Source organism: Euleptes europaea, chromosome 2, assembly GCF_029931775.1.
Source record: "Euleptes europaea isolate rEulEur1 chromosome 2, rEulEur1.hap1, whole genome shotgun sequence".
Lineage (NCBI taxonomy): Eukaryota > Metazoa > Chordata > Lepidosauria > Squamata > Sphaerodactylidae > Euleptes > Euleptes europaea.
Genome location: NC_079313.1, coordinates 76,843,211 through 76,870,039, shown reverse-complemented (window position 1 = coordinate 76,870,039; position 26,829 = coordinate 76,843,211). Strand labels below are relative to the sequence as shown.

The following is a 26,829-nucleotide window of genomic DNA, read 5'->3' as shown; positions in this document are numbered from 1 at the left end:
TCAATCGAATATTTGTGTTGTTACAGCTAATGCCAAAACATTAAATAAATTTGATTTGACTTCTAAAAACACAAATTAAGGCACCACTTTTGGTTGGCCTTGCTTGTTGCTCTGAGCCTTCTTGAAAATGGGTATGGGGGCTGAGCTTAGATGTCAATATGGAATATAGAATTTCCATGAGAACACCACAGAACATCTCCACATTTCAGTATTCTTAGTATTCGGAATGATTGATCTAGGAAATTACCTTCCAACATACTGTGATTGCTCCTATATCCAATATCTTCCAGTCTCCGACTGTTAGAAATTACCCCTTGGCCCAGGATTAGGGTTGCCAGGTCCCTCTTGGCAACCGGCGGGAGGTTTTAGGGGTGGAGGCTGAGGAGGGCAGGGTTTAGAGAGGGGAGGGTCTTAAATGCCATAGAGTCCAATTGCCAAAGTGGCCATTTTCTCTAGGTGAATTGATCTCTATTGGCTGGAGATCACTTGTAATAGCAGGAGATCTCCAGCTAGTACCTGGAGGTTGGCAACCCTAAGGATTACTGTTATTATCACTTTCGCCACAATGGAGAAGTGGCTAACAGCACGGCTGAAACCTGGGCGACTCAGTATATTCCAATAAACTGAAGGACCAAGATTTTTTTCTGTGCTCCCAAGCCATCTGCTTCCCTAGCAACCAGGTACCCAAACAAACAGTGCTAGACAAAGCTTATCAGTGTCTGGGCCTAAAGCGGCCAGGTCATGCAACCTGGGAGTGGCCTGCGTCAGCAGCGACAGTCAAATTCTGGTTGCACAATGCCAGGGCCTGCTACTCCTTGACCTAGGTGAAACTAATTCACCCATGTCCACACCAGAACAATGCTGTTCACAGGCTTCAGGGTAGTAAGATACCCTGCTGGTCATACCAAAAAGCCCTCCAGGCTATTTTTATTCCAACCTGGACAACCTCTCTGCCTCTTAGCCTTTAAAAAACAAACTTCATCCTCAAGGTTAAACCAATGGGGCAACAGTTATGTTTGCATATGTGAACCACTGAGGAGAGTTGCGGACACATTTGCATATATTCCATTTCAAGAAGGCAGAGTCTGCTCTGTAAAAGACGCAGTTTGGCAACAGGGAATTAACACCTGATTTGAACTGCATTGGCAGTAGCAAAATCTAGCTGCCCTTGTCCAACTGAAATTTTATTGACTTCAGATTGGTTCTTTGGGCTATTTCCCTGCATCATTATTTAACAAAGGTTAAGGACATAAAACATGACTCATTACATTCAAGGGTTATAAACTGTATTTGGGTTACTTATAATCAAAATTATAAAATAAGGAATCTAGCTGAGGTTATATTTCCATTTAAAACAGAACATCATTGTATAAACTAACAAAAGCTGTCCACTATCAACTGATTTGACAGGTTTCCAGCTCTCGGTTGGGAATTTCCTGGAGATTTTAGGGGTGGAACCTGGGGAGGGCTGGATTAAGAGAGAAGCGGGACCTCAGCAAGGTATAATGGCACAGCGTCCACCTTCCAAAGCAGCCATGTTCTTCAGGGAAATAGAACTTTGTAGTCTAGAGATCAGTTGTAATTCCAGATCTCCAGGTCCCAGCTGGAGGATGGCAACTCTATTTGGTTGGCGCTCAAAAATATTGTAATGAAAACTAATATTTAGAAGTCTGGTTCATGTTTTAGTATAGTTCAGGGTTCCAGAGTCTAGAGCAGTTCTGGACCAGATTTTACTTAATAACCCAGATATGACATCAGCATGTCTAGAGGTTCTAGCATCAGCTGACATCAGCACATAATCTAACTTTTGTTTCTGCCCCCCCCCCAGTTTCTCCTACTGACCCCAAATGTAATGGGGGGGGCTTCCCCTAGGAGTTTCCTACTCAAAATGGGCATTTGGGATGCTGGTGATGGCAACAAGAAGATCTGTTGTGGTGGTGTTCTTCAAATATTAAAAGTGCAACAGGTACCACGTCCAAATGCTAAGAAGCCTCTGTCTATGCTAGACATTTTGATAATAGCCTACAGCTTTGTGACATGCCTCATTTTCTATACCAGTGCAGCACTATTTATTTATTTAGGAAATATGTAGCTTCTATGCAAGAGCATTCTCAGAATACTATCTCAGGGTATTCTGTCCATTGCAGAGATTTCCAGTCATGAGCATAGATTCTACTAACTGCCCAAAATCCACAAATCCTTGGTCTTTTGGGACAAACATGTTGGTAGTGGGGAAATGAACAACATGCTAAGAGGTCCCAGACTTACCAGGCCACATTCATTGGTCCTTTTGATGGGAAGTAGATGTCATTCACACCTCAAATCTTTCTTTGGGGCTCATGCAGGATGGATGAGGGAATATCACATGAGAGTGCTTTTAGCCAATCCAAACTTTGATGGAAATCAGGCCTCTCCTTACACAATGGGAACTCTTTATGCCAACAGGTCTATGGCTCAGTCTGCAAGCAGGATGTAACTGTGAGACATCCAATTGGCAGTAGCTTGTTCCTGGCTCAGCATCAAAAAGTTTCTTTGTTCTGGGCATTGAGGCACTTCTCTTTTCCTGCTCTATGAGTCCCAAGTCACTTGTGCTGTGGGTCAAGGTGGCGATGATGTTCCCGGGGCAATGTGCCACGCCGACGCCGGCACAGGCAGGATCGCGTTCCACGCCCCTTCCATAAAGCATGCATCTTCCAGGCCTCAGCCAAACTCTCTATCTAGACAGGGACAGAAACAAATTTATTAAAATCAGGTGTCTAAATAGGTATACCACAGAAGAATTAGGGAGGGTTCAAGAACAGGCAGAAGCAAATGAAGAAGGCCTCTTTTCTTTCTCCACAGGGGCTCTGAAGCCAGCTCCTGCTAAGCTGACAAGAATTTAGTAGTTCTCAATGTACATTCTTTATATTCCAAAGTGTTGTGATAGTCTACCTTTTTATTCTCACCTTGTTCCCAGGAACTCCGAGCAGCATATATAGCTTCTCTTCATTTTATCTTCTCAACCTAATGATGTAGGAAGTGACCGACCCAAGGTCATCCAATAAGCTTCATGGCTGAGTGAAAATTTGACCCTGGATCTCCCTGGTCTAAACCTAACACTCTCGCCGCTGACCAAACTGACTTACCTTAATGCTCCTACACGAAACCTAGTAGAAAATGGACAGCACAGAGTGGGAATATGCAATAAGCTGTTAAGCTGTAGGTGTGTAGAGTGATCTCATCTTGACTGTGGGTTGTTGCAACACCACAGAGTAAGTGGGGGAATCCATCATGACTTGGAGTCAGGTTGCTGGCTCTAGCCAACCTTTGGCCATCTGATCTATTTCTTCGCAGTGCCAAGAGTGTTGCCTCATAATAAATGTGGTAGTGGCTAGGGAGGTTCAGAGCATAGTCCCTCCTAGAACGTCCACCCTCCCAGCAGAGCTCTGTCTGATGACCCAACAGACCACGAGAGTCTCTCTATCTTCCAATATGCTCTCATAGCCACCAAGAATAGTAGTGCACTTCCAGAGTCCTGCAAATTATACCCAGATTTCATGAAATTGAAGGAGGGGAGAAAGCTTTTTTAACAGTCCTGTCTTAGCCCGATCTTGGTGCCATAGAGTTTGGGCGGCTCTAAAGAGCAATATAGTTCTATATAGCTTGCTTTAGGGGCTCCAGCTATTGAATCCCCCCCCCCCACAAAACCCTGTTTACCTACATGTATCAGCACCTGTGAAGCATTGGGGAGAAAGATGCAAATGGCTGATGAATACTGTAACCTTTCAAGTCTTCTATCCTGATCCTTGCCCTACCACCCCCTATGGCACAAATACATTTAAATTCATGGGAACTTAATAAAATGGCAAACCTGATAGGCATATTTTAACTATAGTGCTGAATAATTGGGAAGATATTTCACTTCAGAGCTGGTAACTTCATATTTGAGTTTTATGTTTTATGGTGCTTAATTTAAAATATTCTTGTTCACCAATCTAGACATAATGCACAAACAAGAACACGCAACATCTCAGAGGATATAAATGCTACTTCTCCACTTCCTGCTTGGTCCATTTGCATGATTCACTAATGAATTTGACCGCATATCAAAGGTAACATTTTCGGTTTGGTTTGGTTTGATGGTTTTTGCTGAGGCTGGTAGCATCTCTCACTGGAATCATCTGGTCCTTTTTATTCTCCTTCTCCAGGGTAGTCAGCTCGCTGGGTGACAGCAGAGCTAGACGCAGCTCACGGATGACTCCCTCTGCCACATCATGCACTGGACGTCCGAGCACTGCCTGCAAGAAGTGAAGGCAGGGTCAAATGATGAATCCACAGACTGGGGCGAATAGCTAACTCTTGCCGAGAGCTGTCCACACCCTGACGGAGCACAAGTGAGAAAAAGGAAGGAGATCATCTTCCATTCCAGGGAGTAGGTGACTAAATCACAGGAGATGCAGGGTGTCACAGTAGGGGATCTGGAACCAGAATTCCAGAGATTTAGTCCTGCTGTTCTCCTAAGCAACCGTATGCTCTTTCTGGGTGAAAATAGGAGAAACTCATTAATGTGCCAGCAGCACAAGCACGCCTTCACCATGTGGCTCTGTCTTTCTTTCTCAACTAATCTGAAGCTACTTGCTCTGTAAACGTCTTTCTGTTGCACTTATGCTCACTGCTTGTAGTGCATAATGAACCGACTCGCTACTTTTAAAACACTGCCAGTTGGGCACGAATGCCAAGATTCCTTCTTGGAACCGAGGCCTGGTAGCAATTAACTGAAGGAGGTGATCGAGACAGAGTTGAAGTCACAACAGAAATCCTGTGGAAAACATTGTAAATAACTGTAAATAAATTTCTGTGGCTAATCTGATCTTGTCTCTTGCTGCTAAATTCTTTCACCTACCCATTACAATACTGTAAGTTTGGAAAATGTTTTTTTTTTTAATTCAAGAAAAGGAGAAAATCCCACCTTAGTCCAACAGGTTGGACTACATGAACTTGGTTATTCAGTATAAATGTTTTAAATGCATCAATAATAATTTCTAGGTGTATTAATTTCAAGAGGATCCAGTGAGTAGAATCCTAAATTCCTGGTCTATTTCACTCCACTCCCCACACACAATAACACTTACAGAGCCAACACGAGCCCATTCCTGAACAGCATGAATCAGCTCCACCTCATCAATAACCAGGCAGTCGCTCCGCAAGATAGTTTGCATTGCCAATTCGGACAGCTCCAAGAAGCCACGTGTGTGCACCACCTCCTGAAGAACAAGATGTGACTCATCTGAGGGGTGGAGGGCACTCTCTCCAAGGTGTTAAAAAGTGGTGGCTGCTTTGGCCTGTTCACATGGGAGAATCATGCACGTTCCTATCTTCCTCTTACCCGGGTGCAGTTCTCGATGAAAGCCACGCAATGCATCTGGAGATCCATCTGCCCATATGCTACTGCTGCCTGTCATGAAGTGAGAACAAGAAATGACAATGGCTGTGTTTGAAGTCATAGCTGGGTCAAGAGAATGGGTCATCCACACAAATAAGAGGAAGCTGACTGAGCACGGAAGAGGAGAGAAAAGATTCTGGGCTGAGTCTGGCAGAGTTGGCTGTAGCTAGGTTTGCACCTCATCCTCTCAGTGTAATAATCCCAAGAAATGCCATCAAAGTTCTTCCACTATTAAGATCATAAGAACATAAGAAAGGCCATGCTGGATCAGACCAGAGTTCATCAAGTCCAGCAGTCTGTTCACACAGTGGCCAACCAGGTGCCTCTAGGAAGCCCCCAAACAAGACGACTGCAGCAGCACCATCCTGCCTGTGTTCCAAAGCATGGGGTATTTGTGGGCAGGTTTGGAAGGAAAATCTCTACAACACACAGTGAATCCTTTTCCAGGATCAGATGGGAGGCTATGTGTCCTGTACAGGGAAGGTTTTTTCATAAAGATATGGGTTTGGCAAATTCAGGGCTCTGTAGAAGACAAGCAGCTCAAGCAGAAGAGCTCAAGCTTACAGCCAATTCGTATGTCCATTTAGTACATAGGTGGGAGCCTTTTAAAAATACTTCCTAGATTACATCGTATACATGGTAAATCAAAAGCCTAAATCATTTACGAAACGTGATTTTGCATTCAACTGGAAGCCTCCGTATGATGTTGCTCGATTGGGGGAGGGGAATGTAGGCCACAGGGGCGGAGATAAGGAAGATGGTGCTGACATGGGCGGGACCTGCAAAAAAGCATGCCATGCCATCCACACAGCATGAAAAAAGTGCATTGACTGCAGTCCTTCCAAAAAGATCATACCAAACCAGGTTTGGGAAAGATTGCAGCCAAGCAGGGGGAAACATGGAGACTGGATGAATAGAGGGCAATGACACGTGGCTGCTCCCCAAAACAATGCTGCTGAAAGGAAGGCAGAGAAAATGTTTGTGTCTGAATAGGACATGCCCCAAACAAATGAGTAAACCTGAAACGAAAGGAGACTGTATTGCAGGTGAAGAAAACTGAAACTGCGATAGTCAAGCCACTGGAAAAAAACAATCCAGCCCAACCCCGCTCCTTGTTCAGATTAGCAGAAGACAGTTAACCTGCCAGAATGATGGGATTATTTATCCTGTAACTATCCTACTGAACTCACAATCAGGTTGGAGAATGGATGATAAAAACAGTGGTCTGGTCTCCCTTTTCAAGACTTGTTCATAGATGAAGTAGGAGTTCCAATCCTCATTTAGTTATTCTAAATCATGAAACACCCCGACTTGGATAGCTCAGGCTATCCTGATCGCATCAGATCTCAGAAGCTAAGCAGGACCGGCCCTGGCTAGTATTTGGATGGGAGACCTCCAAGGAATACCAGAGTCGTGACGTGGCGGCAGCCAATGGCAAACCACCGCTGAACATCTTTTGCCTTGAAAACCTTATGGGGTCACCATAAATCAGACGTGAGGTGATGGCAACAAATTATGAAACACATGACTGGTTCCCTCAGTCTCTTTCATAACATCTAGTTAAACATAATGCATGATCTGATGTCATCACATCAAGCATTGCCTGGTCTCTGCATCATGTCACTTGCTGTCCAGGTGAGGGCAAGGCAACCTACAACATGATCCCATCACAGTTACACATTGTGTTCATCTTGACATTATGAGAAACACTGGGAGGGGGAACACAGTAGTAACCATCCCATGTTTCTAGCTAAACATTCTGTATGGAAAGGGTTAACAATGATTCCTTATTAATTAACAGAATTAAAAGGTGTGAAGTTTTACATGTGGTTTAAAACACAGGCCCCGGACTCAATGTTGTTTGCAGCAGGGTTATTTTTTTTCCAATCAAATGAACATCCATACATTAAAAAGGTTGTCTAAAGCAGGGCTTCTTAAGATTTTTCCACTCACGATTCCTTTTCGCCCGAGAAATTGTTACATGACCCAGGGTATATAGGTATATAAAATAGGTTAAAAAAATTCAAACATTTACTGATAATAAATCATAAAGAGCAACCCCCACATTCAGTTACGCGACCCCATATGGGGTCGCGGCCCACAGTTTAAGAAGCTTTGGTCTAAAGGCAGAACATGCAGATATCCTCCAAAGTAATCAAGCAATGCATCTGTGATACATGCCTTTCATATCACTGTCTAAAAACTCCCATGATCAGCATCCTCCAGTGCAGCAGAAGCATCTGAGGGTTCAATTTTGAGGATTTTCTGAGGGTGTGAATATCACGTGTGTTTGTGTGTGAGAGAGATACAAGGCAACTACATGATCAGCTTGCACATGGCATACATTTCTACATCAAGTGCTGATGTTTTGCTACTTCCCCTGGGGATAAAACCACTAACGGTTCTATGAGACATATCCCAGGATCAGTAAGCACAAGTTGTTGATGGGAGCCAGGGGGAGGAAGAAACAAACAACTTCTATTGAAGTGTGCACATTCGAAAACAATATATTTGTGGCAAGCCACACTGTCCTCGCCGTTGTTTTCAGGATGCACCGGTCTCACCACACAGCCAAGAATGCATCTCATAACTGATTATTCCAGAAATGGCAAACAAATGACCACAGTAAACAGTGACAACCAGTCAACCCACCTGCGACCACAGAATATTGTTATTATTTCCACCAACATCATGCCCAGTAAAAGGAAGAATATATATAGTAAGGGGTGTGGCTTTCAGGCAGCTCATCCTCCACTAATACCCAGAGGAATTCAGAGACATGGATATCACCAACCTGATTTAGTACATACCTCATCAGGGAATCCGGGCTGTGTGACCGTGGTCTTGGTATTTTCTTTCCTGATGTTTCGCCAGGAAAGAAAACACCAAGACCACGGTCACACAGCCCAGATAACCTACAAGAACTGATGAACTCTGACTGTGAAAGCCTTTGACAATATCTCATCAGGGAAGCTCATTTCTTCTTCAAGGACAGTTCTCTGTATCACATGCGAATGTGCAGGAACTCAACTAGACCGATGTGGAATGATTGTTTCCCCAAGAGGACAGAGGCTACACACTTCAGAGAGATCAACTGGTCTATATCTTTATCCTTTGCCAAATTAGATAGCATGACCAATTTCTGAGTTTTAATAAGAAAATTGACTTGTGTCATGAAGAAACCTAATTACAGGACTAAGGCATAAAGTCTGTTTGCACAATCCTGGAAGAGCAGCATGAAAGCAGGCAACAAAGAGTTACAACTGGAAGAAGTTTGCACCAGGATGTAAACTTGGTACAGCAATGCCCTGAAAGCTAGCATGATGGAGCCCTCTTGCCCTGCTATCTCTGAGTAATATAATTGAGCCTCCCCCCACTTCCCAATCTTCAACAATCACTGTAGCCAATACAAATCAAGGGCTCCAGAGCAGTCTCTGCCAGGCGCTGGCAAAGGCCTGGACGTCAGGCCAATGACATGCTCTCTCTGAACACAGTGTGTGTAATTCAGTGAGTAGAAAGACTGAGCAGGAGAAATTATCCTGCATGCATTGCAGCTGTGTGCCTTCACTCCAATCCAATAGGTTTCTGACATTCTTTGATAGTTGCAGCTGCCAGTTTGTGGGGAAAGGAATGGGATGGGAGAGACTTTGGGATTTTATTGTGATTTCTGGGTAAGTGCAAGGCAGGAAGGAACGCAGAGCAGAGGAAGCCACTACTTCCCTGTGGTAAACTAGGAGCCAACCACTCCATTGTCAGAAAAGCATATGGGGTTCCATGGTTGGCAGAATCAAAGCAGCTAAAGACAGGAGAGATCAAGGATTCTCTCTCCAGACTTAAACTGTAGCATCTTGGTTTTCATCTCTGGACAGCTGCTTTTGTTCACTTTGGTAAAATCACCTTTCCTTTCTATACTAGCACTTCCCTTCACACAAGTGGTCCTACAATGGTGGTGGGGAAAGTGGTAGTATTGTTGATCTGATAATTAGGGTTGCCAACCTCCAGGTACTAGCTGGAGATCTCTTGCTATTACAACTGATCTCCAGCTTGGGTTGCCAGGTCCCCACTCCTGATCAGCAGGAGGTTTTAGGGGGTGGGGCTGGGACAGGCATGCGACAACTTCCCTTCTGGTTTTACTTCCAGAAGTGCCGCATCACCACGACCGCTTTAACACTCAAATCCCCAATTTTGAGCATTAATCATTGCTCTGGAGCAGCTGGGTGGATTGGCAGGCAATTGCCCACCAAAACCACCCACCTGGCAACCCTATCTTCAGCTGATAGAGATCAGTTTACCTGGAGAAAATGGCCGCTTTGGCAACTGGACTCTATAACATTGAAGTCCCTCCCCAAACCTCCCCCTCCTCAGGCTCTGCCCCAAAAATCTCCAGGTATTTCCCAACCTGGAGCTGGCAACCCTACTGATAATGAGCATAGGTAAGAATGGGAGAATAGAAAGGAGAATACATCCACAATGGTGTGGGAGGATAGCTTGAGACAGACATAGGGAAATTTGGCACACTTAATCATGCTGACGACAGTTTCTGGTGAACTGGGTTCGCCCTGCCCACAAAGGTCATCACAGCACATAGGGAGGTTTTTCTCTTTGCTCTGCGTTGTCCTTTTTGCATCAAAACAGGAAGAGGGAGGGAGAACCTGTGAACCCATAGATCTATTTGTAACTACCCACGACTTTCACTACTTGGGCCACAACAGGCTCATTTTACTGTCCACCTACGCACTTTCTAAGAGTTAAGATGAGAGATGGAGCTAATCTGACGTGTGTGAAACAGCTGCAACAGCTATGAATGTCACTGTAGATACTGATCAATTACTTTTTGATGTTTCTGAATTGCTGTTGATGTGCACTATGATGAAAAAATTAATATGCTACCAGTACCCCGTGCTTATTTTGATCACTTAAAGGACAAGTGCAAGTTGAGAAAGCTTAGTGATCACAAACATCTGTAATAAATTTGAAACCAAATCTTTTGTCCAGTTCTGTTAGGAATGATCCATTGTACAGGTAAAATCTCCATGGAACCCCGAGTCCAGATAGTTATTAGAAAGAGGAAATGTGTGAAAGGCCATTTACTCAGTGGAGATTTTGCCGCTCGCTAGATGCACCTTTTTTAAATCCGAAATTAAAAAGGTTATTCATGGGCGTGCTTTTACTTGTTCTTCCTCAGACTTGGGAGAATGCTGTGAGCCTGTCTCCATAGAATGCCAGGCTTCACCAAGTGGACTGACCTGGACACTTGGAGTTGCTTCTTCAGTGGGTGAACGTTTTGATGTAATGATGAGACAACTGTGGTCTGGACTGAAGACCTCTGCACACTTGTATTAAAACTGCAAACTGAGCAGGCAGACCAGACTGGAAACCACCGGGCTGCGGTCCGCCTGCTAAGCTCCGCCCCTCCGCCAGCCCAGGATCGGCCCATTTAAACCAGAGGGGCAGAAGCTAATTGGCAGGTGGTGCTGGAGCCCAGGAAACGCTGTGGAGAAGAATCCTGCGGCTGCACAATTCTTCCTGGGGCCAGCGCCATTTTGCCTCGCCGCAGAGCTGCCTGGGCTCATGGAGCCGCTTCCCCATTTTGCCGTCCTCCCCACCCAAGCCAGCAAACAGGGCTCTGGATAAGTACCAGAACCCTTGCTTCTCTCTAGTACATCAGCCCTACCAACCAGCACTGCTTTTGATTTGTCTGGATTAAACCTCAGGTTGTTCTGCCTCAGCCATGGGACCACAGCCTCAACATATCTGTTCAGAATAAACACTGCCACAACCAGGCCACAAAGAAGAAGAGTTGGTTTTTATATGCCAACTTTCTCTACTTTTTAAGGAGAATCAAACCAGTTTACAATCTCCTTCCCCTCCCCACAACAGATACCCTGTGTGGTAGGTGGGGCTGAGAGAGCTCTAAGAGACGTGTGACTAGCCAAGGTCACCCAGCTGGCTTCATGTGTAGGAGTGAGGAAACCAACCCAGTTCACCAGATTAGCATCCGCCGCTCATGTGTAGGAGTGGGGAATCAAAGCTGGTTCTCCAGTTCAGAGTCCACCACTCTTAACACCCACCTCTGCCAGAGTGGTATAGTGGTTATCAACATATTGGTGACACCTAACTCCAGAGCTCTAGATAATTTCATTTAGTAGCCTGAGTTGAATGTTCAAGAGCACTGGTAACAATACTCTTGACCTCTCTAATTGTCTTTTCTGTCAGGATGGACATAAAGAGTTTCCAAAACCACTGCAGGAGTTAATACCTATTCCGTGCTGATAGAGCTGTAATAAAAGGAAGTGATCAATTGTGTAAAAAGCAGCCAACAAATCCTACAGGATCAGCAAGGACAAACTCCCTTTATCAAGTTGGAAGGGAAGATTGTCCACCCATGCAACTAAGGATATCTTGGTCCCAAAACCAGATCTGAAACCAGACTGAAATGGATGAAGGACAAACATGTCATTCTGGAATTCCTATAGTTGCTCTGCCACCACTTGCTCTATCACATTGCCTAAAAAGGACAAGATGGAAACTAGACAGTAATTATCATCCGTATGCAATGAATTTATCAATAGAAAATGTACAAGCAGGTACTTGTGAATTCAACTCAGGTACTGGATCCACCTTCAACTGATAACCATGTCAGAGCAGATGAGAGAGATTTCATTAGAGAAGAAACATCCATTAACATCACAACTACCAGCCAAATGATTATCAATAGCAAGGTGAGACTTAGATGCTATCAGGTCACAAACCATCTTAACCGGCTGAGCTAGGCAAGATTCAGCTGCCACAATGGTGGCAGAGGAAAAAAAAGTCTCTCAGAGTTTCGCTATAGCTACTGCAACCTGTGGCATTTGCAGAAGAAATTAGTAAGGCTTCATCTCTTTTACGATTTTGTAAGGGATGCAAGACAGTACTTTTAAAAGGGGGATTTGAAGCCTCTCGATGGCTTCCCTGGCCATTTTTGTCCCTATGGACTGGGATCATTTAAAAAGTTTTAGCTGGCAGTTTTCAACTTTCTGTTCTATATGGTTTTTAATCTGTTACCCATCTTGGGACCCAGTTGTCTGAGAAAAAGGTGGGTTTATGCATAAATTAGACAACAGCATGCCTGTAACATCCCATGCCGCAGTATTGTGGCATGGCCATGTTACATGGCATCACCACCGTGCATTCATGAAGCAGGGTCTCAGCAATGACATCGGCCCCCCACAGAAACCCATGACCCAAACAGAGCACTTTGTGCAAGGTGCCCTCATTAATGCCAGGATTACAACCTGGAAAGGCACCACTGCAGCAGATTATCTTTCAGAGGGTCTTTCAGTAGTGGCTAAAGGCCAGCAAGAACAGTACGTCTGTTTGATACTCAAGTAAGCAAATGCAGGCAGGATCGGTATACCTAGCCTGTGGTTCAGAGTGCCTTCAAAATGCCCGATCTCAGAGATTCCTTGGATGATAATATCAGACACATTTTAGTTTGGGCTGGAGCAGCGTTACATGGCTGGGTGCATGACACACAGTTTATTGCACAGTACTTTCCTTAACCATGAATACAGCTACAGCTGCACAGAACAAAAGGCTGGCTACTCCCCGAAACAGCACAGACTTTTTGTTACAGCAAAGCTCCACATCTTTCAACCCAATATATGATGTGGGGTGGGTAGAAGATTTGTTGTTCTGCAACATGTAGAGACCCCGTTAACATCCCACCCACTGAGCAAAAGAAATAGATCCAAGCAGAATCAAAGTGAAGCAAAAGAAATCAAATGCCCTGTTTTATTTATTTGATCAGCAGCTTTGTGGTTGTGTTTTTTGTAGCTACCACAGTCCCACAGAACGGCTGCCCCTAAACTTCTGCTGCTGAATTTGAGTTCTATATAGCAGCTGGTGTGAAATCAGCCGGTGGGACTCTCTGTCAGCCTTGAAGCGGCAGGTGTCTGCCAAACAAAGGCCACTGCACAACAGGAGGCCTTGGTGAGGTCCCGTAGCAAGATCTCGTGTGGGGGAGGGGGAAATTGCGTTGTGGCTTTTCCATCACACTGCAAGGGACAGCACAGTCTATAGGGGGAACAAAAGAGAAGGCAGGCATCATAGAGATTATATGAATCTGTCTGCTCTTTGCTGCTGCACTTATGTGCTGGACAAGCCATTGTATAGGAATCACCCTTTCTTCCCTTCCACATTATGAATCAGCGTGCTCTCCCAGATCCTCTTCCCCAAATCTGAGAATTAGCAAATTATCCACCCCCACCCCACACAATTGTAATAAAACAATGAAAAACTTGGCCTTTTGTTTGTTTGAGTTTTGAGATATGCGCTCCTGCAGATGGAGTCAGTGGGGGAGAGGGAAATTATGTTCTTTTTAGCCCACATTTCTAGTAATGGAAGAAGAAACATAACATAAAATAAATTGAAATTAGCAGTGGGCAGTGGTTTGTAGACAGAGGCAAACAGTATAAAATAGCAATTTTGCTGATACTAAGCCCAGAGTAATTTAATATTATGCATAGAGTCACAAACTCCTTAGTCTTCCCTCCTAAGTGCTCCAACCCTTGATCGTTTGGGTTGCCTTTTTCTGCACCATTTCCAGTGCTAAACAGTGCAATCCTAAGAATACTTTCCTGGAAATTCTAATACTTAGAATTCTAAATAGACATGCTTAGGATTGCATTGACAATATCCTTTTTGAGAGACAGCAACAAGAAGTGTAGACAACACTCCATATTTGAATACACCGTTATGTCTCTGTACAAGAGCATTACAGTATTGGCCATCTGGAGTTTCTTGGGGCTGCAGATAACACATTTAGAGGCACCTAAGCAAAATTAGTATTTTGAACTCTTATGACTTTTCCTTTCCATGCTGGTTCCCATTCCCATTCCCAAATGTTTCTGGGTCCCGCATTTTTTAACTAGTTAACCTGCAGCTATGTCAGTTATTTCCACCACCTGCCACCAATGTGTGTACCTGGCTGGTAGCATGGAAAGATTCTTTCTTACCATAGGCAACTATTTACAAGGCAGCTGATCCAGGCTTGATGATGTTTCGCCCCATCCCTCAGCATCCATATTGTAGCATAAGGTTCCCCGCTACACATGCTTATCAATTTTTGTGTCTTCTCCTTTGCCCCAGTGCAAATAAACCCTTGCCCTTCATCCATCAATCGCTGCAGTTTCATGTATTTTAACAGGAAGTAGGAAGGATATCCTGGCAGCATTTGGCTGGTGGCATTTGGCTGCCTCTGCTCTTCAATCAGCCAAAGGCTGTCGGGACTGGCAGACAGAACAGGGTCAGGAGCTGAAACAACTCACCTGCAAGGCCTCACATGCCTGCTCCACAGTCAGGGAGTCTTTGATGAATTCAACACACAGCTGAAACAAGAAAGAGGTTGAGAAGGTTGAGAGACTGAGAGGTGGAGGAGACGAACACCTGGGCACGCTGGCATCACTGGCAACCACTGTACAGCCTCAGGTCTGCTGCTTTTCCTGACCTGACATCTCTCCCATGTGGAACATGCAACTTCAATTCCTGCTTTGAAATCTGATCTCTTGACTTGGCCTGTGTTCCAATCTGACCTTCACTGGGGTTTTCTAAACAATGATATTGCCAAGTTAGGACGGTTTCACATGCTATTTCACAGCGAATGGACCCCCCCCCCAAAAAAAAACCCAGCCTCTTTTCTCTACTCACAAAATCCAGTAATCAGCCACATCCCTATTGCCTTCTCCAGGTGCCATGCTTGAATCCTGATCTTACCATATCGAGACAGACGGGTTTGGGGTTCCCCCCCACCATGGAGGGAGAGAGGGGGCAGGGCTGTTCCCTTGGCTTCTGGTGTGTGAAGAAGTAAAGGTCTAATAAGAGAGTATCGTTTCTCTGCCCCATGTTGCAAGGAGTGGAATGTGTGGTTTACTCAGAAAGGTTGTGGGAAGGTCATGGCAAATGGAACTGCAAGGAGGGGAAAATATATATATATATATTAATCGCTCTCTTGGTTTCTAAGAAAAATCAGCAGACACTCTGAACGCTGGAAAAGGGGGGTTGCAGGGAATCACTGTTATGCTATATTTATATCTCCTGCTGGAATATTTTGCAACTGGAGAGTAGGAGACTCTCCAACTGAGCAAATGCAGAGAAGCCAACGTTTTCTCAACCCCACTGTGGAGCCTGAGCAGCATCTTCAAGAAACCAAGTGAATGATAGAGATCTATCCTGCCAGGTGCTCTCACAAGCCTAAAAGATGATCAGGAACTCTCAAGGGGGACCAGAAAGGAGGGTTCAGACGAAGCCTACCAAATCAGTAAAGGTGTGAAACTTGTAGATGATATGCCAACAAACACACACACACACACCAATTTTTAAATTATGAATAAGTAAATGCTAGAAAAGAAGATTGCCACACTGACAAAAACAACAGTTCATCAGTGAGCAAAGCTGACATGAGAGAAACATGGGAAGATCAGGCACACTGGAGTGACGTCCTCGCTCTGACAATAGGAAAAGGTCAGTTCTGACTGTAACAGAACTCAAAGTAACCCCAATTGAACACTGGTTTACAAGTGCTGATGGATCAAATCTCACACCACGTTCTTCAAAATGTCATTCTCGTTTTCTGATGTATACTAGTCTCACCCACACTCACCTACACCACAGCCTAGGTGTCAGTTTGGACAAAAGACTGCATGCAGACTTCAGAGCAAGAGAACAAATGTAATTTGCTTATATAGGGGAACAGCCCAGTTTCAATAATAAGCAACCTCTAAATTAAATCTTGCATTCTTAATAGGGCAGATTTGTGATGATTCGTGATTGATAATGCAATCTCTTGGGACAATTTAAAGAGTGTGAGATATTAAATCCAGACTCAAGCTGAAAAATCATTTTGAAATATTTGATTTCTGGAGGGACATTGGATACAGGGAGTGTTCCCCCATGCCTCCCCCTCACTTACAGTTCTATTAAATATGTGTTGTCTGCTGACTGAATTGCACAAAAAGTAAGTCCTCCTAACACCTTGTGCTGTTGATTAACTGATAGATACATGCAGGAACATGTTCTTTCCTGAAGCATGAAAGATAAAAGCACAGAAGATGGCCACCATAATGGCCAAGGTGGAGAAAAGTTATTCCTAAATATACACATTCCTGATTAATGACAAGGTAAACCTTTTCCCCATTTTGTTCTGTTGTGCCTGAAAATGTTTAATTTGTCTTGAATAAGTTATTGGGTTTTCCAACTGTACATTAGAGAAAAGGAACCAAGAAGACAGTGGATTTGTTCTCCTGAGGCAGAGTTGTTTACAAGACATCTTAGATCCAACTTTGCCACTAACTGGCTAGAAATTATAGAACTTAGTCAAGGAAAGATAGTTGAGAATTCTAGATGTGAGAGAAGCCAATGTAAAAAGCAGGCCAGCACTTTAAAGTCTGTATATGTTCAGTTCTGAAGTATAGATTCAGGGCAGTTATTCCAAAAATATGGCAACTACACGTATGTAGGGGGCGGAACTGCATGCTATATTTTCCCTGGGGTTGTCGCCAAGTTGGGTTAGGGCTCCCAACTCCAGGTTGGGAAATTCCTGAAGATTTGTGGGTAGAGGCTGGAGAGGTGGGTTTTGGGAGGCGAAAGACCTCAGCAAAGTACAATGCTGTAGAGTTCTCCTTCCAAAGCTGCCATTTTCTCCCAGGGACCTGATCTCTGTAGTCTGGAGATCAGCTGTAATTCCAGGAGATCTCCACACCCCACCTGGTGTCAGCAATTGTAAATTGGTAGAAAGGCATGTTCTGAAGTTTCATGCTTCTCAGGTTTGCACAGGTCAAATTCAAATCAGGACCACAGCATTCAGAGAGAGGATGCTTAGACCTCCCCCCCACCTCGCATGCTAATTTGTGATTTGAGATAACCCAGGGGGTTATTTGTCCCATTATAATGTGTAACTCATCAGTATACATGCAACTCCCACTGGTCTAAGTCCCCCTCTCCATGCCTGGGTCCTGATATGAATCATGCCTACATGTGCCTGGGAAGCATGCAGCCTCAGCACGTGCCTCTCCACCTGACACAGGGACATCCCCAGAGAAAACCCCCACTAGTCAGTGCAGTAAATGGAGTGAAACTGTGGAATCAACTGAGGCAGCATTGTGTAGTGGTTACAGCATTGGACTAGGACATGGGAGGTCCAGGTTCGAATCCTCACTTTGCTATGGAAGCTTGGGGTGGCCTTGGTCCAGTCATTTTCTCTCAGCCTGAACAACCTCATTGGGCTGTTGTGAGGATAAAACAGAGAAAGGGGGAGGATGTTGTAAGCTACTTTGGGTTCCCATTGGGGAGGAATGTGGGGCAAAAATGAAGTAAATAAATACCGGTAAACAGATAAACAGCTGGCAATTCACATGGAAAACAGCTGTGAAAACTACTCTAAAGAAAATGAGGGGAGGAGCACTACTGCTTCCCACACCACAGGTTTGGCACTAAATGAGTGCCTGGGAACCTGTAAAGTTTGTACCGAGATGACTCCCTACAGAGAAGATTTGTTGCTCCATTAAATTGTCCCTTTTTCCTTTAGGGAAGCTACCAACGATCTTGAACCAGGGAATCAGAAGACAGATATCAAGAGGGATGAGACTTAAAACCAGGTATGTTTCAGGATGATCCATAATTTGGAGCCACATGAGCTTCAGTGCTGAATATCATTCATCAGATTTAATATTATCAGTAATAGAAGGGATTGAGGGAAGACGGCATGGTATAGGCCAATCTCCTCAGATCTTGGAAACTATGCAGAGTTTTTACTTGGATGGGAGACCACCAAGGAAGGCAGAGGAAGGCAATAGCAAACCACCTCTGCTTCTCACTTGTCACCTTAGTGGAGTTGCTGTAAGTTGGTTGTGACATGGCTCTTATATGCTTACATAATAGAAAAGCTAATAAAAGAGAAGAGTAGACAGATTAGATGGATCCATGCAAGTCTGATAAGGGACTACATACCAGGCATGGCAAATTAAGTTTTGTATTATTGACGAAGACATGGAGAACATACATAAGGAATTGAAAGCATTTAAAATCAAGTAATTTAAGGAACACGAATGAGTAATATGGGTTTATCCCTGAACTGTCATGAGGAGGAATCTCTCCTTGAAAGACTGGCCATAGTTCAGTTCATCTACAAGCAAATAGGAGTTTGAGTGAATTGTGTGAGGCTAAAGCATTGGGTGGCCCAGGCTTGCCTGAACTGGTCAGATCTCAGAAGCTAAGCAGGGTCAGCCCTGGTTAGTATTTGGATGGGAGACCACCAAGGAATACCAGGGTTGCTGTGCAGAGGAAGGCACTGGCAAACCACCTCTGTTAGTCTCTTGCCATGAAAACCCCAAAAAAGGGGTCGCCATAAGTCGGCTGCGACTTGACGGCACTTTACACACACACACAAAGCATTGGAGCTGCATGCTGACTTTAAGAATGAGGCCATGGATAGACTGGACTGGACGGCTGTTCCCTAGTAATGAAAGAGCTTGTTTCTGGATTAATACTGTCCTACACTGCCTCATTTTGTGGCACTTCTACAGAATTTCACTGTAACTTCCACCCCCACTTGCAATCTCTGACTTCAGAGCTATGATTAGTTTCCTAGCAATGACTAAAGTGTCAGACTACAAGGAGCAAACCAGTGTGTGTGGGCTGGGAGTAGAGGGGGTTTCCCTCCATTCTATTCTAGATGGACACTGTCCTGATTACTATTGTAAAAAAAAAAAAAAAAGACACACTGTAGTGGAGGCAGGGGGTTAATGTTCCTTTTCAGAGTCTTGTTAACTGTGATTTGCAATAAGACAAAATTAGCTTTTGCTGAATCACCCTGTTTCCTTTTCACCATGTAGTACAAATGGAAAGCGGAACTAGTTCATCTAGCAAACTCTCCCTGCTGAGAGGTCTGCCTGCTCAAACCAGGGGAGAGCTCAATCGGTGCTTCTTCCTGTAATGAGAAGCCAACAGGTAGCCAAGAGTTAATGTTGAGTAGGTCAACATTTCAGCCAAATTATACTTTGAGAAATGAGGGATTCTGTAGCTTTGTAATAACTAAATAAGAGTCACACATATTCTACTGGCAGCTATTTAGGGACCAGCTACTAATGACTGATGAGCATGAGTAACAAAACACTAGCAGCAAAGATGCATCATGAGGGGACAATTTGCAGAGAGGATGTGCTGGGAGAAAGGGATACTTAATATTTCCCATTCTTCCCCTCCCCTTCCCCCATAATGTTCCAGAGGTGAGTTTCCCTCTGCAACCACAAACTTTCAATTTTAGTGTCTATTTGGCAAATTATAAAATTTTGGCAAATTATAAAATCTATTTGGCAAATTATAAAATTATAAAATTTTTATTGTTTGGCATAACCCTGTTTAATTTGCCCTGAATATAATTCTCCTCTATTTATAGTCTTATGAATCATTTGGCAAGGAGCAGCACTATAACAGTGTGGAGATGAGGCATGGTAAACTGAGGGGGGAGGAGGTGGGATATGAGTGTCACAGAGATCCAGTGGATCAGATGATGGGCTTGCATCCAAGAGGTCTGGCTTCACACCCCACCTTGGTCATTTACTCACTGGGTGGCCTGGGAAAAGCCCCTCTCAGCCACAGCTGTGCTCTCTCTCAATGGCCTTGGAGGGTGGTGGCAAGAACAAAGAGTGTTAAGATTACAAAACATTTCGCACAGTAGAAAGAGCACGGTCATGATTAAACATTCCCAAAGGCCCTGAGAATAAAACAGGTAGGCATATCTTGTTTCAGCTAAGAGGTGCTTCTGAGGTTGACTAAGGGTAAATCTAGTTGGCTCCTGTGAGGACACTGATAGGAATCATAATTATAATGTCATCTGTTATAGAGCAACACTGACTTTACAGGAAGTCGAGCCTTCTACTTAGAGAAAGCCAAGAAAATAAGAACATAGGAATAAAAACTGTTCTCTAGTTCCATGCTAAATATTCCACGTAATATTCTGGACTCTGTCTGTGTTCACATCCCCTCCCACCACTCCAGCTGCGGCTGCTGCTTTTGGGGCTACCTGGTGCTCTTGCTAAATTGTATCGTGGGACCTCAACAATCCACCCACAACCTCACTGAGAGAAATATGGAGGGAGCTGCAGACAGGCTTCTTCAAAACAGAGCAAGCAGCCAAGTTTTCATTCTGATGTACAGTCAGCATCAGCATCATATGATTTTGTTACATTAAAGATCATGCAAATTAAGTGTTAAATTGACCTTTTTACCATGGAGGAAAGACAATAAAATTCTCTTTTCTGGAGAACAGTTTAGTTGGAACAGACACATTCACCTCTCCCCCATAACTGTAAGAGCTACCAGATGCTTTATTAACACATATACGGTGGTGGTGGGGAATGTTGTTAGATTACTTCCACCTCCTACTGTGTTTATGTTGCAAAAATAAAATCTCAACCAGGCTGCAAAATATTGCTACAAGTACCCACTGAGTGACTATGAAAACAAACCCTTATGCACACTGCCTCATACTACTATTTCTTTCTGCTCTGAACTCTCACCCCTTGTGCTGTCCCAGAGCCCCAATCAATGGGATAGGGTTGCCAACTCTAGCTGGGAAATTCCAGGAGATTTGGGGGCAGTGCCAGGGAACAGCAGAGTTTGGGAAGGAGTGAGGGCTCAGCAAGGGTATGATGCCATAAAGCACACCCTCTGAAACTGCCAGTTCATCCCGGAGAACTGACCTCTATAGTCTGGAGATCTGTTATAATTCTGGAAGAACTCCATGCCCCAACAGGAGGGTGGCCAACCACACCCATAGATGATGGGGCCCTGCTCTAATTAATCATGGCCCTCTGACCTCAAATCTGCTGTCTTCCACTTATTTATTCCTGGGTTACTTCCACACACAGTCAGCTGATCTCCCTTCAGCCCCAACTTGTCTCCCCTCCATCAGCTATTCCAAATCTTCTTACCCCAATTACAGGTCTGATTACCCCAACCCCGCTCCATGACTTCAACTGGGTATACATTCTTTTAGCATACAGTGTTTTCGTCATCTTCCCTCCCCTCTGCCTTCACTATCATCCAATGTCTAGTATCTTGGTTCTCAAACTATAAAGCACCCCCAACGAGATAAAGTACACTAGCCCCAGTTTGCAGTTATGTCCTATGACAGAGAGGGATAGGATCCTAAGACAGGCTGATAAATCTCTAGAACTGCTAATCAAAGCCTAGATGGATTGACACTGACAGAGTGAAAGTATTTGCTAACATTAATCATGGAGAAAAGTCAGAGGTCTGAAGATGATCAGCAGGAGCAGATTTAAGTCTACTGGAAATAGTCCCAGTGGGTTAATCACCTGAAGGACTACCCCCTATTGGGGCCACCACAGCCCAGAGAGGGGAGACGCAAGCCAGAGGTATGGGGAATGAGTGCTTGCTATGGTAAGGGACACACCCTGCCAGCCCACCCTCACCCTGTCCAGCATCATTGCTGCAAGGGACAGGGCATGCCTAGCCCAGCCTCATTGCGGCAAGGGATGTGCCAGGCCCACCCAGCCTCAACCGACCAGGCATCTCCTGGCCGAGTAGGTACTCCTTCCCTCCTTTGGGAGGGCAGGACATTCAAGGGGCGGGGTCTTTTTCCAGAGTTGTTCCTTCCCTCCAGTCTGCCCCTGCTTATCAGTAGTTCATCACAGATCATCATAGTTCAGTACATATGATAAGAACTGCACAGATTTCTTGGGATCTTGTGCATTTTTTTATCATATGTATTCTTCTGTATTGTCCTTTCAATCCATACCTTTTGCCCTTTCCTGGGCATAAAATCATAGCATCATAGAGTTGGAAGGGACTACCAGGGTCATCTAGTCCAACTCCCTGCACAATGCAAGAAATTCACAACTACCTCCCCCACACACACCCAGTGACCCCTGCTCCATGCCCAGAAGATGGCCAAGATGCCCTCCCTCTCATCATCTGCTTAAGGTCATAGAATCAGCACTACTGACAGATGGCCATCTAACCTCTTCTTAAAAACCTCCAGGGAAGGAGAGCTTCCCACCTCCCAAGGAAGCCTGTTCCACTAAGGAACCGCTCTGTTAGAAAATTCTTCCTAATGTCTAGACGGAATTCCCTTACCCTTTCCTCTTCAGTCAATTATAAATGGTGAGCCTGTGGGTAGGGAATAATTTTAAAATTTGCCACTTCATACATAAAAGTGATGATGACTGCAACATTAAATGGGGGGTGGGGGAGAGGTGACTGCTTCCTGTGGCTCATCACCAACATCTGATTGGAGAAGAAAAGTGCTCAAGACCAGCTGCTGCTTTATTCTAATGGCATTTCCCTGGATGTGATTTTAGGAGGGGATGTCCTACATCAGCAGCTCTCAAACTTTAGCAACCTGAGGAACCCCATTTTGATTATTTTTAAATATTTGTAATCTGCCTTGAGTGTCAGTGAGGCAGGCAGCCTATAAATAAAGTAAATAAAAAAAAAATTTGTGGACACACAAGCCCTGTCCTCTTCTGTCACTGGCACACAAAATATACTGGACAGCCTCTTTTTAAAACAGTTGTATGGCAAGCCACATATGATCTGTAGAGGGTTCCATTTTCTCACACACTCAAAATAATATAGAGAGACTTTTGCCAGCTACACTGTAAAAGCAAAATTAAGAAAAAATGTTTTCATTGGCCTACAAGGCCAGGTCTTAGACAGCAATCAGTTTTATGGGGCCACAACTCAAAAGGCCTTGAACCAACTTCAAGCCAATCTATTAGAAAGGACTTTGCACCAGAGACAGAAGGAAACCTACTTATTGGTTAACAGCTTCTAGCCAGAGGCCAGGTGTGGGAAGGGGCCAGGAAAAACTTTCAGAGTTTCCCACTGAAATAGAAACCTGAACTTCGGGGATTCGTTTGAAAACAACCATTGACTATTATTGTCTGTAGATACAGAGTGGCATCTGTCTCTCTGCTGAAAACTTTTGCATTGGAAAGCAGAAGTCAACTTCCATGTTAAATTTTAAACCAGAAGTACTGATGACTGCATTAGGACTGTACCTCCTTGGTGCTTCTCAATCAACCAAAACTAGCTAGAGCAGAGCGCTCTGAGGTGGTCTGGAAACGACAGTTGCTCCTGCTCTTCAAAAGAGGAAATAGCTGATTCCATCTCCTTCCCAGGAGGTGGAGAGTCCCTGTTTCCCTTCATAACCAACTCAAAGGGCTCCATTATCACATTGACCAGATGGCACAAGCATTCTATGAATGAATGCAGGAAAGGGTACATTACCCCATGTAAGCTTGGGCTGTGCATGTGGGGGTGGGGGGTCTGCTGCTGCCTGTATGTGTGCCTGAATACTAATAAAAACTGCCTCCATGGTAACCTCCTCAGCAACTTTTGCTGGAATCTGTAGGATACCTAGCAGATAAATGAGACAGATGTTTTAAACCTGCAACTGCCCAGTTTTGAGTAATGCTCAACTTCTTCAGATTTTTGCATCAGTTCTTTTTGGGTGCTGTGCTCTCCTGCAATTTCCTTTGCTACCATGGGAACTTGTGTATATCAGGCATTAAGGAGAAACAGGAAAAGCTTGCAATTCTGGTGTCTCTCCCCAATCTCTGAGGCTATTTGTGCTTAGATTGGCTCAATGTAATGTTTCCTGAGCCTATTTTAGAAAGGAATAAAACACATACATGCTGACCTGAATGGGGGAACTCTTAATAACTGTGGCTTCTATGACTCTACCTCCACTCTGCTTTTAAGGCTGGCAGAAGCGCCCACTGTCCAAATGAGAAGCTTCTGGCCAAAGGTGGAACGCATCAAAAGTCACAGCAGTGGGCTGTGCTTTGGGCTAGTCACAGTTCTCTCTGAACTCTCTCAACCCCACCTACCTCACAAGGTATCTGTGGTGGGGAGAGGAAGGGAGGGCGATTCTTCGGTGTAGAGAAAATCGGGGTATAAAAACCAACTCATCTTCTTCTTTCCCTTGTTGTGTCTAGGGTTGCCAAGTCCCTTTTCACCACCGGCGGGAGGTTTTTGGGGCGGAGCCTAAGGAGGGCAGGGTTTGGGGAGGGGAGGGACTTCAATGCCATAGAGTCCAATTGCCAAAGTGGCCATTTTCTCCAGGTTAACTGATCTCTATCAGCTGGAGATCAGTTGTTATAGCAGGAGATTTCCAGCTAGTACCTGGAGGTTGGGGAGAAAAATGGCACCTCTGTACTCGTACCAAAAGGTTTAGAAAAACAGTACAGGAAACTGTATACACACAAGGTGCAAATATTTATAAGCTACTGAGGTGAAACATAGACCATATACGTGACATATATACAACACAATTATATACAATATGTACAGTTCACACAAAAAATGTAGAGAAATTTCCAAAGGTCTCAACTGAGTACCAAAAATATATAGAGGAAGTTCCAAAGGTCTCAACTGAGTATTTTTGGTACTCAGTTGAGACCTTTGGAAATTTCTCTACATTTTTTGTGTGAACTGTACATATTGTATATAATTGTGTTGTATATATGTCACGTATATGGTCTATGTTTCACCTCAGTAGCTTATAAGTACCTGGAGGTTGGCAACCCTAGTTCCGTCTCTAGCATATAACCGAGTAAGACATAGCTAGTGAAGAAGGAATGCCATATCCCATTGTGTATCCTCCTGAAAAGTGCCACTCTGAACTGAGTGCAGGGAGGGAGGGATGCATCCCATTTGTATGCAGCTGTACAGCCTGTTAGGAGCACCCAGCCATCTGCCCTGCCCCAGAGCCTTCTCCCTCAAGCCAGTTTCTGGGTTGGGGAAGGGCAATGCTTAGGGTGTATTGCTTCCCTGCCTGGAGGGGTATTGCCCCTCCATCACTGTCTAAAGAATTTACCTTCTTCATTGAACTTCTCTGAGCATTTTCTATACAGACAGAGAATATGCCGGGTTGACTGCACTTAATTTCTCGTTTATATACATTTCAAGTAATAACAATACTAATTAAAAAATCTGATCAGGTGGCAGAACTAGCACTCTGTGGAAAGTGTAACTTGGCCCGTGGCAGTGAGTAACCTGGTAGGAAGATGAGTCAGCAGCATCACCTGACAAAAGTCAGGGTTGAAGCGCCAAGGCTGTGGGAGGCTCTTGCTGATGTGGATTTGATTTGTTCCACATGCAGGGTGATGCAAGGTCCAGGATTGCAGGGGATTTCCTGTGTGCCTGGCTCCTGAAAGCAACCCAGTAACCATGGCAACAGGACAATTTCCTGCCTGAGAGGCTGCTGCAAGAATTCACAGCTCTCTTTGGATAAGAAGGAAAATGGTTTCCCCGACAGGCCATTTGTAGATGAAAGATGAAGCAGAGCCCCTTCCCCCCAAACTCTCCGTTTTATCAAAGTGATGCTTCGTGGCTTTGCTCATCCACAAGGATCAAATGACTTGTTACATTCAAATGGGTGTGAGGAAGATGTTGACCAATTTTTTTGTACAGAAAATCTACAGGGAATGTGGTCATTTTAAGCAGAGGAGGGAGAAGGAGACATAACACTTTCTTCACCAGTAGTTTTTCTGCTACAAATCTCCACACATACACTCCAAGCTGCTTTTTTCTCACAGGGTACTGGAACGTGTTTGTAAGAGTAACCACATCTACTATTCCCCTCCCACTCCCTTCAAAAGCTTCTCATTAAAAATTGCTTCTCATTAAAACTGCTTCTCATTAAAAACAAAACTACACTTAAACACACACACAAAAAAAAATGTATGTTTGTAGTGTGGAGTTAGGTCTTCCAGCAAGGTGTCTTGTGAGATCCTGCTCAGTAAAATTCCACTGCCAATCTGGATGCTAGTTAGTTGTCTTCACCACAGCATGCCTATGGTAAGTATCCTACAGGCCAATTCCCCAAATATAATTTAGATAATGGCTGTGTGAATTCTTTCTTCTTAATGCTGACTTGGAGGAAGGCATCAGCCATGAAGGAGACAAGTTATCTTTATAAGCTGTGGTTTGATTTACATACATGAAAAAAAATGCAGCATGAATGTTAATGTGGTAGGTAGCCCAAAAGCACATGGATCAGGGCAGCTTAAGCTAGACAGTGCTACAACTGACCAGGACTGGGTAGCCTGACGCTGTAATAAATAGGTTTAGGCTTTAAATTTGTGTTGTTGTTAATGTTTAGGGAAATAACTCTATGGGATTGAAATATTTTAAAACAGAAAGCCAGTGTGGTGTAGGGGTAAGAGTATCGGAACAAGATCTGAGAGACCCACTTTCAAATCCCCACTCTGCCATGTAATCTTACTGGGTGATCTTGACAGTATACCTGGATGCTCTGAGCCTCCTACATTTGGTCTTAGGAAAACAAAATCTCATCGAGATTATTTGGTTCACACTGATAGACTTACTGGTAAACC

The 26,829-nt window shown here is 44.2% G+C and overlaps 1 protein-coding gene across 1 annotated transcript in view; it reads right to left on the bottom strand.

Annotated features, from left to right (window-relative positions):
• Positions 1-2,577: 2,577 nt before the first annotated feature.
• BTBD19 (BTB domain containing 19) overlaps positions 2,578-26,829 on the bottom strand; it is a 53,343-nt gene continuing 29,091 nt past the window's right edge. Inside the window, exons 4-8 of the mRNA XM_056867653.1 lie at positions 14,734-14,793; positions 5,366-5,434; positions 5,112-5,243; positions 4,152-4,277; positions 2,578-2,717 (exon numbers count right to left, since the gene is read on the bottom strand). Of these exons, the coding sequence (XP_056723631.1) occupies positions 2,583-2,717; positions 4,152-4,277; positions 5,112-5,243; positions 5,366-5,434; positions 14,734-14,793 (522 nt within the window). The 3' untranslated portion in view covers positions 2,578-2,582. The remainder of the gene's footprint in view (positions 2,718-4,151; positions 4,278-5,111; positions 5,244-5,365; positions 5,435-14,733; positions 14,794-26,829) is intronic.